This window comes from Trichomonas vaginalis, chromosome VI (genome assembly GCF_026262505.1).
Source record: "Trichomonas vaginalis G3 chromosome VI, whole genome shotgun sequence".
Lineage (NCBI taxonomy): Eukaryota > Parabasalia > Trichomonadida > Trichomonadidae > Trichomonas > Trichomonas vaginalis.
The window spans coordinates 10777029-10789671 of NC_067208.1; the positions used below are offsets into that span (position 1 = coordinate 10777029).

At 31.8% G+C, this 12643-nt stretch overlaps 3 protein-coding genes across 3 annotated transcripts, besides 5 other annotated features; 2 read left to right on the plus strand and 1 right to left on the minus strand.

The window, feature by feature from the left end:
- Positions 1 to 760: 760 nt before the first annotated feature.
- Positions 761 to 2247, minus strand: TVAGG3_0841990 (protein ubiquitination; the record flags this gene model as incomplete). Its single annotated transcript, XM_001320578.2, has 1 exon — positions 1690 to 2121. The coding sequence occupies one exon, from the start codon at positions 2119 to 2121 to the stop codon at positions 1690 to 1692; it is 432 nt and encodes a 143-aa protein (XP_001320613.1).
- A 1101-nt stretch (positions 2248 to 3348) lies between these two features.
- Positions 3349 to 3430: a mobile genetic element.
- An 870-nt stretch (positions 3431 to 4300) lies between these two features.
- Positions 4301 to 4476: a mobile genetic element.
- Positions 4477 to 4703: 227 nt separating this feature from the next.
- On the plus strand, positions 4704 to 6937 carry TVAGG3_0842020 (armadillo (ARM) repeat-containing protein family; the record flags this gene model as incomplete). Its single annotated transcript, XM_001320577.1, has 1 exon — positions 4724 to 6937. One exon carries the CDS (start codon positions 4724 to 4726, stop codon positions 6935 to 6937), a length of 2214 nt encoding a protein of 737 aa, XP_001320612.1.
- A 298-nt stretch (positions 6938 to 7235) lies between these two features.
- Positions 7236 to 8535: a mobile genetic element.
- A 552-nt stretch (positions 8536 to 9087) lies between these two features.
- Positions 9088 to 10386: a mobile genetic element.
- Positions 10387 to 10481: 95 nt separating this feature from the next.
- On the plus strand, positions 10482 to 12392 carry TVAGG3_0842050 (ankyrin repeat protein family; the record flags this gene model as incomplete). Its single annotated transcript, XM_001320576.1, has 1 exon — positions 10482 to 12392. The coding sequence occupies one exon, from the start codon at positions 10482 to 10484 to the stop codon at positions 12390 to 12392; it is 1911 nt and encodes a 636-aa protein (XP_001320611.1).
- Positions 12393 to 12471: 79 nt separating this feature from the next.
- Positions 12472 to 12493: a mobile genetic element.
- Between the last annotated feature and the right edge of the window lie 150 nt (positions 12494 to 12643).

Here is a 12643-nt window from a genome sequence, read left to right on the forward strand (position 1 = left end):
CTTGAAGACAGGATCATGGAAGAAGCTAAGAAAGCTATCGCCAGCCTCAGAGAACAATCAGGAAAGCGCGCTCTTATTGTTCGTTCAAATCGAGATGAACTTTACCGTAAACAAGCAGAATTAGATGTTTACAATCGCTTCCTTAACACAGTCCAAGAACTCTCCGGACCAGTTCAGTTCATTCAAGCAGTCGATTCCTACAATGACATATGTCAAACAGATTTCAAACACGACATCGATCTTCCTCTTGATTTATACGTCGAAGGTGATCTTGCTCTTGCAGGATCTCTCAGTGTCAAGCCTCGCCAGCTCATTGAACTCCCTCCAGGTGTCCATAAGCGCGACATTGACGTTGAAGAACAAAACTTCCGAAACACAGATGTCTACACACATACAGAGACAACAACAGTATCAGAAGCACCAACAGAACGTTCATACACATACACAACAAACGGCGGATTCATTTCCAAAGGCCAATCCAAGCACCAGAAGCTCAAACAAGTCACATTATCACAGATGTCATCTAGAAAACGACAGAAGCTTGAAGAGAAAGGAATTCGAATCAATTTCAAGCCGTTTGAAGGTAGCCAGATCCTTACTACAGAAGAGAATAGGACAAACCTTTACTTTACATTCCCATTCAAAGGAACTCCACAGACACAGTTGCTTTTCTCAAGCGAAAGAGACGGACGATCGATTCCTGTTATGCATCAACGAATTGATGATGTCGGCATTACATGTTTATTGATCAGACGGGGTGCACAAGTTTTCGGTGGATTTGCTGCAGCAAAGTGGAATCACAATGGAGAACCATTTGGTGATAACTCATCTAGTTTCTTGTTCCAAGTTTCAAAAGACGCATTCATTCCTTTCAAACCTCGTGTTGAAGATGCATGTGCTTTGATTGCAAGCTATGAAACTTTGTCATTTGGGAAATACGATTTAGTTCTTGATAACCAATTTAACAACTGTTCATCTCGACTTGAGATGTCATATTCATATGGCTTGGATCCAAAGAGCAATGATCCAGTTACATTCTTGGCCGGAAGCCAAACATTCAAAGCAGATTTGGTTGAAGTTTGGGGATTCTTCAACACAGAAAAATAAATAAAATAAAAATGTGTTTTATTCGTTTTCTTTTAACTCGTTATTATTTAAAAAATGCATTTTATTATGAGATATTGATCAAAGGCATTTTCATTGAGTGTAAACATTTGATTTTGATTTTGAGATAACTCATGTAAAAATTTACAGTCTTAAGTACACCCTTAAACAAATAATTATTCGGTTAATGATTTAAAAGTATTTGTTTAGTATTCCTTCATATTGAAAAGGTTGTTTATGATTTATATATCAATTTGTGTATTATTTTGATGTTATAATTATTGTTCTCCTGATCGATTTAACAGATTGACAATATTTTTGAAGTTATAATTCTCGTTTTGTTTTTCTTTTGCATAATCAAGTGCTGTTTTTTCTGCATTGTTTTTATCATTAAGATTGACACAAATTGAAACTAAATATTTAACAACTTCAAAATGACCTTCCATCGTTGCCCAATGAAGTGATGAACTATTATAGTTTGTTTTATCATTTTTATTACATCCACATTGAATAAGAAATTTAACTACACCAAGATGACCTTCTGAAGATGCAGCAATTAATGGAGAAAATCCTTTATTATCTTTCTCATTTGGTTGCTCCAACTGAAAAAAGATATTTGACTGTTTCAAGATGACCATTTTTTGATGCAAAGTAAATACAACTGGCACCATCTTTTTGTTTAGAGTTGACATCACAACCAATACTTTTCAAATATTTAACAACTTCAAGATGACCTTCTTGCGATGCCAAATGAATTGCATTAAATCCACCAGTTTTAGCTCGCCAGTTCTTGTCAAAACTAATTCCAATTAAATATTTTACAATATCAAGACGTCCATAGAATGATGCTAGAAGTAAACAATTCATTCCATTTTTATCAAAAGCATCTCTGTCACAACCTCCTTCAATAAGAGATTTTGTTAATTGAATATCTCCATTATAGCATGCATAAAGAAGTGGAGTATTTCCATTTGAATTTCGTTTTTCACTCAATCCAACTGAACATGAAAGAGACATTTTCAATTTATCACCTTCATCTGAAAGTTGTTTAAGGAATTTGTAAACTGTATCAAAATCAGAATTCAAACGTAATTTAGCAATCTTTTCAAATTCATTTATTGATTGATTTAATTAAGGGTTTCGTTTTGCTAAAATTGTCACTTTTATAGCATATTTGTTTTTGGATGTTTTGCGAAACCAAAAAAAAACTATGATATACAATGTGTGTGTAAAGAAAATACTTTATTTACTAGTTAAAAAATCATTTGGTATTGATCAAGTTATTTTTTCTGGATAAGATATTATATGGATAATTGGATAGAAAATACAATTATATAATCTTGTACCTGGTTTAATTAAGCTAATTGTCATCAGAAACTTGTAATTTTTATGAATTTCAGATTTTCTTTTCATTACTGCTTTTCTTAATAGGTCAAGTTCTTATTTACGTTATAAAGTATGATATTTACAAATATCAAGTTATCATGTTTTTTGAGAAATTATGAGAAACAAACAAAAATGAAAAAGATAGAATAGCAATGAATAGTGATGTGGGTATAGAAAATGTAAGAGATATGAATGCAAAGCAATCAGTATTTAGGATATTGACCATAGATTTCGAAAAAAAATGCTGCATATTGAGCGAAAACTATGATTATATTATAAGGCTGTCATTTAAAGCATAATGAAACTATTTCCTTTTCATTTTAATCGAATAAGATAGTAAAGATTTTTGAATTAGCTAGAAACTGATGAGATGTTTTCACAAATCAGATTTTTAATCTCTATAATGCATAATTCACTCAATATCTCAATTTTGATATTGCGAGATATTTTTGCTATCGGTTTCGCAATTTTGACACAATAGCAAGAGGGTTCTATAAGCATTATTATCAACGTAGAATCTGAATATCATATCAGAAAATGTCGCAAATCTGACATTTACCCGACCAAATAGCAAAAATAATTGAATACTTTTCGCAAAAACTTTAAAAATCGATAAAAATATGAAATATAGATATTAAAGAGACTTTTTATATAATATTCATAAAGATTTTCCAAAAATATGATACCGCAAAATTAAAAAAGTGACGTCTTGAGTGGAGTCAAAGGTCGAAATTGCTAGCTAAATGTTTTTTTAGCGAAATTGCGTATTGTACGTTTTTTTCGCAAAACGAAACCCTTAATTTAATTGATTGTTTTTGTTATTAAGAACAGATATTTCGTTTTTGTATTTTGAATTTTCGTGTGTCCAGGCGGCATCGGAATTGATCGGGAAATCGGGATAAAAGTATTCAATTTTATCCCGATAAATCGGGATGAAAGTACTCAATTTTTAATCGGGACGGAATCACTACACATTTGATAGAAACATTATTTAAAAATCGTTTGAATATATAATATGCAACTACAGAAGATATAGGAGAATGTTGTGTATGTTTCATTGGATTTAATTTCATATTGGACGAAATTGCAAAAAGATTCTTTTGAATTTTGGTTTAATAAAAGTGTAAATGTCATATACTGTTAGTGTATGTAATAATAGATATGGTAAACTAATAAACATATGATACCGATAATCATCAAAAGATCAGATATTACATTTTTATAAATATCAGGGATATTAATGTTTTATCGGTACTATTGCATACTTAGAGATATATTGAAATGTGGGAATAAAGGGTATTCGGAAAAAGAACAGGATATTCATAATATTAATTTATATGATTTTAAATTTGAAATGATTTGAATAGTTAGATGTGTTTGTGAAGTATGGTAATATGATACAGATTGATTCGTATAAGAATATAAGTGAATTTGTGATTTTTAAAAAAATTTTTAGTAAAGATATATTTGAATGGAGAAATATTTGAGAAGCATTGAAAATTTGAGAAGAAAATTGAAAAGGGTATAAAAATGAAAAAGTAAAAATTAATAACGTAATAACATGTTTTAATAAGTTTTAAATAAATTTATAATATAAAAATATATTAATGATAAAATAAATTTGAATAAGGTTTTGAAAATAAATTGAAAAGCAATTGAATAAATAATAAATGAAAAATATATTACAGTAGGTATTCAGAAAAAATATATATGAAAAAAAGTTAAAAAACATAATTTGATGATGAATAGATAAATATAACTAGAAGGAAAGTTAAAGATTTATTTAGTAAGGGAATGATAGAATAAACAAAAATTAAGTAAGTTTGTTTCTAAGATGTCTTATTGAAAAACAGATTTGTCTGATCACAAGCACTTAAGACTTTTATAACAATAGAAATGTGTTTATGATATTGAAATAGTCAAATTACAATTTTTTTTTCTAAGATGTCTTATTGAAAAACATATTTGTCTGATCACAAGCACTTACATTACGACTTTACAAACCATAGATTCTTTCATAAAGACTTTTATATAACACGAAATATATATAATTAATGGACAGATGAAATACTCTTTTCCTTCCAAACTTATCATTGAAATTAAGTTGAATTTGGAGTGAAAGCATTCAACCAATACAGATTCACTGTTATGATTGGTATTTATTGGGTTTCTGGTCATTTCATCACAGCAAATTTAATTTGAATTTGAAGACAAAAAAAAATTGTGCTCAAAAATGAATGAAGAAAATATTGACCCAGGTATTCAAGAACAAATAAATTTTATGTTTGCCAGTGTTACATATCCAACTGCTCAACAGCAAATTCAAGTGATTTTTGCTCAAACTTCAGAATTAAAAAATTTTGCAAACTATTTATTCAATACGATCGCAAATGAATCTCTCGGATATTCAGCACGATCTGCAGCATGCATTCAGCTTCGCCACAAAATAAGAAATATTCCAATTGAAAATCGCCACCAAATCAAACAACTTTCTTCGACAATTTTACCAAAGATCCTTCATTCAGAAGATCCTGTTTTTACCAATTCTGTTGCAGCATTAATCGCGGAAGTTAGTTCTGAATTTGGTTCCTCGATTTTTCAAAGTTTTTCAACGACAATCGAGTCATTACTCAGTGACGAAAGCTCTCTTTATAACGGTTTATCACTAATATATGAGTTATCATCAAATGGTGAAGTAATTCAAGGCGAATATTTAAATCATTTACTAGACTACTTAACATACGAAGATCCAAGGATTAATTTGATTACATCAAACATAATTAAAGAGTTATCAAGTAAAATTCCAGCAATTATTAAAGAACAAGTTATAATTCCTTTAATTTCCAACGGAGAATTCGGATCACTTCAAGAAGATTGCATAGTTCAGATCATTGACTCATCGAGTAATCTTTTACAAGCATTTTCAGACGATTATGAGATTTCTGAAGAAGAACGTTATTTAATCTACGAATTCTTTAAATTTTGTGTCCAAAGCAATCACGATGGCTATGCAATTCCTGCTGCTTACGCTTTACAAGAAAATTCTTTTGATTTGGACCAAGATTTGATAGAATATTTATTTTTAAAGATTTCTCAAGACGAAGATCTTTGTGAAGGCACATTTTCTCAACAATGTGCTTCCCTTATCAGTGAAACCATCCACAGAGATCTAGAAACGTACCAAGAAATTTTTGGCCAGTTAATTAAAGAAAATATTCAATCCCCACAAATCCATTTGGTCAAAAGTGCCCTCAGAACCTTGTCCATCACTTCAGAACTCTTTGAAGACATTTCTGACATAGTTTCATACGTAATTTCCCAAGCGGCAACGAATTCGCCCACCAAAGCAGATGCAATAGGATGTATCGCGAACATTGGTGCCATTAATTCTAATTTTTCGGAGTCTGCTCTTAATACAATTTTTCCATCCATCAACGATCCGAACGAGAACATCAGGATGGAGGCCCTCCGCAGTCTCACAGTCATATTATCTGCATTGGAGCACCCGGCAGACCCTTATCTCCAAAATTTTGTTTTGGCCATTCAAAGATACAAGCAATACGAAGGAGTTAACATCTTTAATGCTCTTGCTGCCTTCTTTAGAACATGCACAGACCTTGAATCATCACCTAATACAGAGCCAATCGTTACAAATATTATTTCTATTTTTATGGAGACGAATGAATCAGATCCGTTATATGATGCTGTTCTTAGTTCAATCAGGGAACTCATTTGTTGTGTCCCTGACTTCCTAGTTCCTGTTTTTTCCGCTGATGGATTCTTAATTAAACTTAAATCAGCGATTGACGGCGATTCCGACCTCAAACAAGTTGATGAGAACACGGAAGCAAACAATTCAAGCTTGACCGCACCTATTTTGTCCTTCTTTTCCGCATGTTTGAACAATAATTCTGAAGGATTTTCTAATTTTCCTGATTTTTTGGAGTATTTAGCCGACACATGTGCTAATTTGATCACTAATGGAACTAGTGGATCTAAGACATGCGCATGGGAATTCCTCAGCAGCGTTTTGAACACTGAAGTCCTGAATTTTGAGAAATATTACGAAATAATTTTAGAAAAATCACAAATTATCAATTGTGATAACGAATGTGATGATGTTGTTGGTAACTGTGCATACTTACTCTACTCACTACTCCAGAAAATCGGTTCAAATATTGAACAATCTGTTCTTAAAAATATTTTAAGGAATATGGCCAAATCTTTGACGATGGTTAATGACAGCGATGACTCAAAGAACATTGCTGTTACAATTATGCTTATTATGTACATCCTTCAAGTTCAAACAATTAATGATGTTTCAGATGTTCCTTCTGATGCAAATAACTACTTGCAAACAGTTATTCTTGAACTAGAAGAGACAGAAGGAATTCCAGAATCTTGTTTGGAACTGTGCCAGATGTTTAAAGTCCAACAATCAGAATAATGTATATTTTTTTGTATTTTTTTTTTGTTTTTGATTTTATATTATGAATAAATAGAGATTTTTCTTTATTTAAAATAGTCCTGTTCAAATGATAACCCGCTGTATAATTCTGCGGATATACCGCGGAGTTGCTCTTTAAACATCTTATTGACAATCTTTCTGTAGTTTTCACTTTCATTTTGTTTTTTCTTTTGCATAATCAAGTGCAGCTTTTCCTGCATTGTTTTTATAATTGTGATTGACACAATTTCGGAATTGAATTATAAATGAAAATGTTGTATTCATTTTCTATATTATATAGGGTGTCCAAAGGTGCGTTTAGCACAGCGCTCTATATGAGACTATTAAAGGAGATATATGCTGATTATAAATATATAATAAAAAATATGAATATATGTATATGATGAGTATGTTGTATTTTGGCGCCATGCCGGGATATAAATGAATTTTGAGACAGAGGCGTTTCGCGGGAAATTTTGGCGGGATTTTTTCATTTTTTTAATGAATCATAAAGAAAACATCCTCGCTCTTGCAAAAAAATGCAAAGACTGTAAAAAAATCTACGAGACATTGGTAAAATGCTTCGGTATGGATGCTCCTAGCTATTCCACTGTAACGTATCATGTTAGGATGTATCACTTCATGAACAAAAAGGCGCCCATCATAAAAATTGACAAAAAATCGCCGGATCAAAGAAAAAATCAAAGCAATTCTTCAAGCGCTAGATGAAGACCCAAGAGCATCACTCAGAAGGATAGAGGAGATGACAAAGATACCACGTACAACAGTCAGTTATTATCTGCACAATTATTTGAACTACAAACTAGCGTATACACGTTGGGTTCCGCACAACCTTAATTCAGTTCAAAAAAAATCTAGAGTCCAATCTTCGAAAGAGCTCCTCTCTATATTGGGTGCGTATCAATCCAAGAAGTTTCGCTTTTTAGTAACAGGGGACGAGTCTTGGTTTCAATATGCAACAGAAGCCAAAATCATTGTGGCCCGAAGGATGAAAATCCGCAAACATTCCCGAAGAAAAAAATTGACACACCAATGATGATGTTGTCGGTTTTTTGGGGCGTGAATGGCATCATCGCGCAATTGATATTCTTCAAAAACCTAATACGATGAATGCTCAGTATCTAATTGACAATGTCTTACTCAAATTATCAATTTGATGAGTTTGAGAAATCCAAACAACAAAAACAAAAAGTTTGCAATTCATTTTGATAATTCAAGGTTCACAAAAGTCATAAGGTAATGAATTACTTGGTGGAAACAATGTCAAAGTTGTTCCAAACCCAATTTATTCACCTGATATTGCACCCTCTGACTTTATTTTTATTCGGCACGCTAAAAAAGAGAGCTGAAGGACGCGAATTCGCGAGTCCAGATGATCTTGAAAATTTTGTAAGAGAGCAATTTGAGCAATTTTCTCATGATGATTTAAAGCGTGTCTTTCAAGCCTGGATCGATCGCTGCGAACGCGTGATTGAATCCAATGGTGATTATATTTAAATAAACTTTATATATATGTAACTTGTTTATTTCTATTCGCAGTATTCAGGTTTGTGCTAAACACACCTTTGGACACCCTATATTTTAATGTCTTTTATAAAAATATACTCGGGCTTTTCAGAAGTGTCAATTTTTACATTAACAATTTGTTTTAGTTTTGAAAATTTGAAAGATGGTAAAAGATTACACAACACTCAATTTCAGATACACTATGAATTTACTTGAAGAGCTTGAGGATTCTTTTAAATTGAATATTTATTCAATTTTTGCCTATTGAAACGATAAAATTATAAATGTCCAATGAAGCAGGTTCACACACGCATTACAATGAATTGATTAGCATTTGTCAGAACCATATTGATACATTTAATTCTTTGTACAAGCTCAATACTAAAGATGATAAAGAATTGGAGACAATTTATAAAAATATCATAACAACACTCATCGATTTATATAAATATCCGCCAAAAAAGATTATGCAAGATTTATCAAATATTCCAGTATATAACAATCGCTATACGAAGTCATATTTAACTCTTGCCAAACAACTTTTCGATGAATATCATTATTCAGAGATTAAATTTGTTGAAGATATATTTAATTATCTTTTCTATAAAGAATACGGAATAATATAGGGTGTCCAAAGGTGCGTTTAGCACAGCGCTCTATATGAGACTATTAAAGGAGATATATGCTGATTATAAATATATAATAAAAAATATGAATATATGTATATGATGAGTATGTTGTATTTTGGCGCCATGCCGGGATATAAAATGAATTTTGAGACAAGAGGCGGTTTCGCGGGAAATTTTGGCGGGATTTTTTTCATTTTTTTAATGAATCATAAAGAAAACATCTCGCTCTTGCAAAAAATGCAAAGACTGTAAAAAAATCTACGAGACATTGGTAAAATGCTTCGGTATGGATGCTCCTAGCTATTCCACTGTAACGTATCATGTTAGGATGTATCACTTCATGAACAAAAGGCGCCCATCATAAAAATTGACAAAAAATCGCCGGATCAAAGAAAATCAAAGCAATTCTTCAAGCGCTAGATGAAGACCCAAGAGCATCACTCAGAAGGATAGAGGAGATGACAAAGATACCACGTACAACAGTCAGTTATTATCTGCACAATTATTTGAACTACAAACTAGCGTATACACGTTGGGTTCCGCACAACCTTAATTCAGTTCAAAAAAAATCTAGAGTCCAATCTTCGAAAGAGCTCCTCTCTATATTGGGTGCGTATCAATCCAAGAAGTTTCGCTTTTTAGTAACAGGGGACGAGTCTTGGTTTCAATATGCAACAGAAGCCAAAATCATGTGGATCCCGAAGGATGAAAATCCGCAAACATTCCCGAAGAAAAAATTGACACACCAATGATGATGTTGTCGGTTTTTTGGGGCGTGAATGGCATCATCGCAATTGATATTCTTCAAAAACCTAATACGATGAATGCTCAGTATCTAATTGACAATGTTCTTACTCAAATTATCAATTCTGATGAGTTTGAGAAATCCAAACAACAAAAACAAAAGTTTGCAATTCATTTTGATAATTCAAGAGTTCACAAAAGTCATAAGGTAATGAATTACTTGGTGGAAAACAATGTCAAAGTTGTTCCAAACCCAATTTATTCACCTGATATTGCACCCTCTGACTTTTATTTATTCGGCACGCTAAAAAAAGAGGCTGAAGGACGCGAATTCGCGAGTCCAGATGATCTTGAAAATTTTGTAAGAGAGCAATTTGAGCAATTTTCTCATGATGATTTAAAGCGTGTCTTTCAAGCCTGGATCGATCGCTGCGAACGCGTGATTGAATCCAATGGTGATTATATTTAAATAAACTTTATATATATGTAACTTGTTTATTTCTATTCGCAGTATTCAGGTTTGTGCTAAACACACCTTTGGACACCCTATATTAGACAAAGATGAAAAAGAAAAATTCAATGAATATGAATCTGAAAATTATTCATCAGACATTCATTCAGAAAATACAATATACAAGGCAATAATGGATGATGATAAAGTATCATTCATTGGATTCGTTGAAAGGGATGGATTTGATAAAGATCAAAAACTCAAAAGTGATTTATATCCTTCCGACGAAAATGGACTTTCATTTCTAGAATTATGTTGCTATTATGGATCTGTTGATTGTTTTAAATTCTTGATCACAAAACTCAATCCTGAAATAACACCAAAATGCCTTGTATTTTCATTTTTAGGAGGAAATCAAGACATCATCAGCGAATGTTTGAAAGTACAAATACCAGATGAAATTTGCATGGAATTTGCAATTACTTCTCATAATATTGACTTTATTTCGTTTTTGATGAACGAACACAACATAGAGATCAATTTAAATGATTGTGCTGATCGTTGTAATCTTCATGCATTTTTGATTTATTTGGATCAAACTAATGATGTTGATTCATGCCTTGCTTGTTCATATGCTTTTAATATTTCATCTCTTTGTGAATATTTAATTAAACATGGTGCAAATGTCAATGCTAAATATGCAAATAAAACTGCTCTTCATTATGCAGTAATTTTCAGCAATAAAGAAGTAATAGAACTTCTGATTTCACACGGTGCAAATGCTAATGCCAAAGATGATAAAAAATACACTCCTCTTCATTATGCTGTAGGAAATAACCATAAAGAAATAGTTGAATATCTTATTTATCATAATGCAGATGCTAATATTAAAGATAAACGTGGATTTACTCCTCTTGATTATGCAGCGATGAATAACAATTATGAAGCGGCAGACGCTCTTATTAGTCATGGTGCCAGTTTCGTTTCTAAATATAGTAATAAGAACATTCCTCTTCATTATGCAGCAATAAATAACAGTAAAGAAACAGCGGAGCTTTTTCTTTCACATGGTGCACTTGCCAATGCTAAAAATTACGATGAAAAAACTCCACTTCATTTTGCAGCAAAGTGGAATAGTAAAGAAACAGCAGAACTTCTTATTTCGTATGGTGCACCTGTTAATTCTACAGATTATAATGAAAATACTCCTCTTCATTTTGCAGCAATAAATAACAGCAAAGAAACAATGGAACTTCTTATTTCACATAATGCAGATGTCAATGCTAAAGATAGAAACAAAGATACTGCTCTTCATTTTGCAGCTGAGAAAAACTTTAAAGAAATAGCAGATATACTTATTTCACACGGTGCGGATGTTAATGCTACAAATGATAAAAAACAAACCCCTCTTCATATAGCATTATCTAATAACAGTAATGAAACAGCAGAAGTTCTAATTTCGCATGGTGCAGATGTCAAAGCTATGGATGACAATGAAATTACTCCATTGCATCTTGCAGTAGATAATAACAACAAAAAAGCTGTAGAAGACATTATTTCACATGGTGCTGATGTTAATGCTTTAGATAGAGACAAAGAAACTCCGCTTCATAAGGCTGCAAGAAAAAACAATATTGAAATATCAGAAATTTTTCTTCTGCATAATGCAGATATCAATGCTAAAAATGTAAATAATTTCACAGCACTTCATATTGCTGCATCATACAGCAGTAAAGAAACATCAGATGTTCTTATTGCGCATGGTGCAGATGTTAATGTAAAAGATAAGAATGGAAACACTCCTCTTCATTATGCTGCAAATAAAAATAGTAAAGAAATTGCACAAAATCTGATCTCTCATGGTTCAGACGTCAATGCTAAAAATGATAAAGAAAATACACCTCTTCATTTGGCATCTGCATCCAATGGTAAAGAAATTGCAGAGCTTCTTCTGTTACATGGCGCTGATGTCAATGCAAAAGATGAGAAAGAGAACACTCCTCTTCGTGTTGCGTCACGAAATAAAAGTAAAGAAACAGCAGAAGTTCTTATTTCACATGGTGCAGATCCTAATGATATGAAATCAAATTGCAAAATCATATGAACTATAGTTTTATTAAAAGTTAATTCGACTCGTCATAATTTTAATTAACAACTTTAAAAAACTAAATTTTCAAATTTGAGGCTTCACTAACATGACAAAAATCAAAGTCCCTTGAGATATATATTCTATGATGTATATCAATGCTATATTTATCATTATTTTTAACATGAGTTATAACATGCTTTTTCTGAAAATGAAAGACTAGGATTAATATATATATCGTAGAGCATATTTTTCATCTTTTTAAAAAT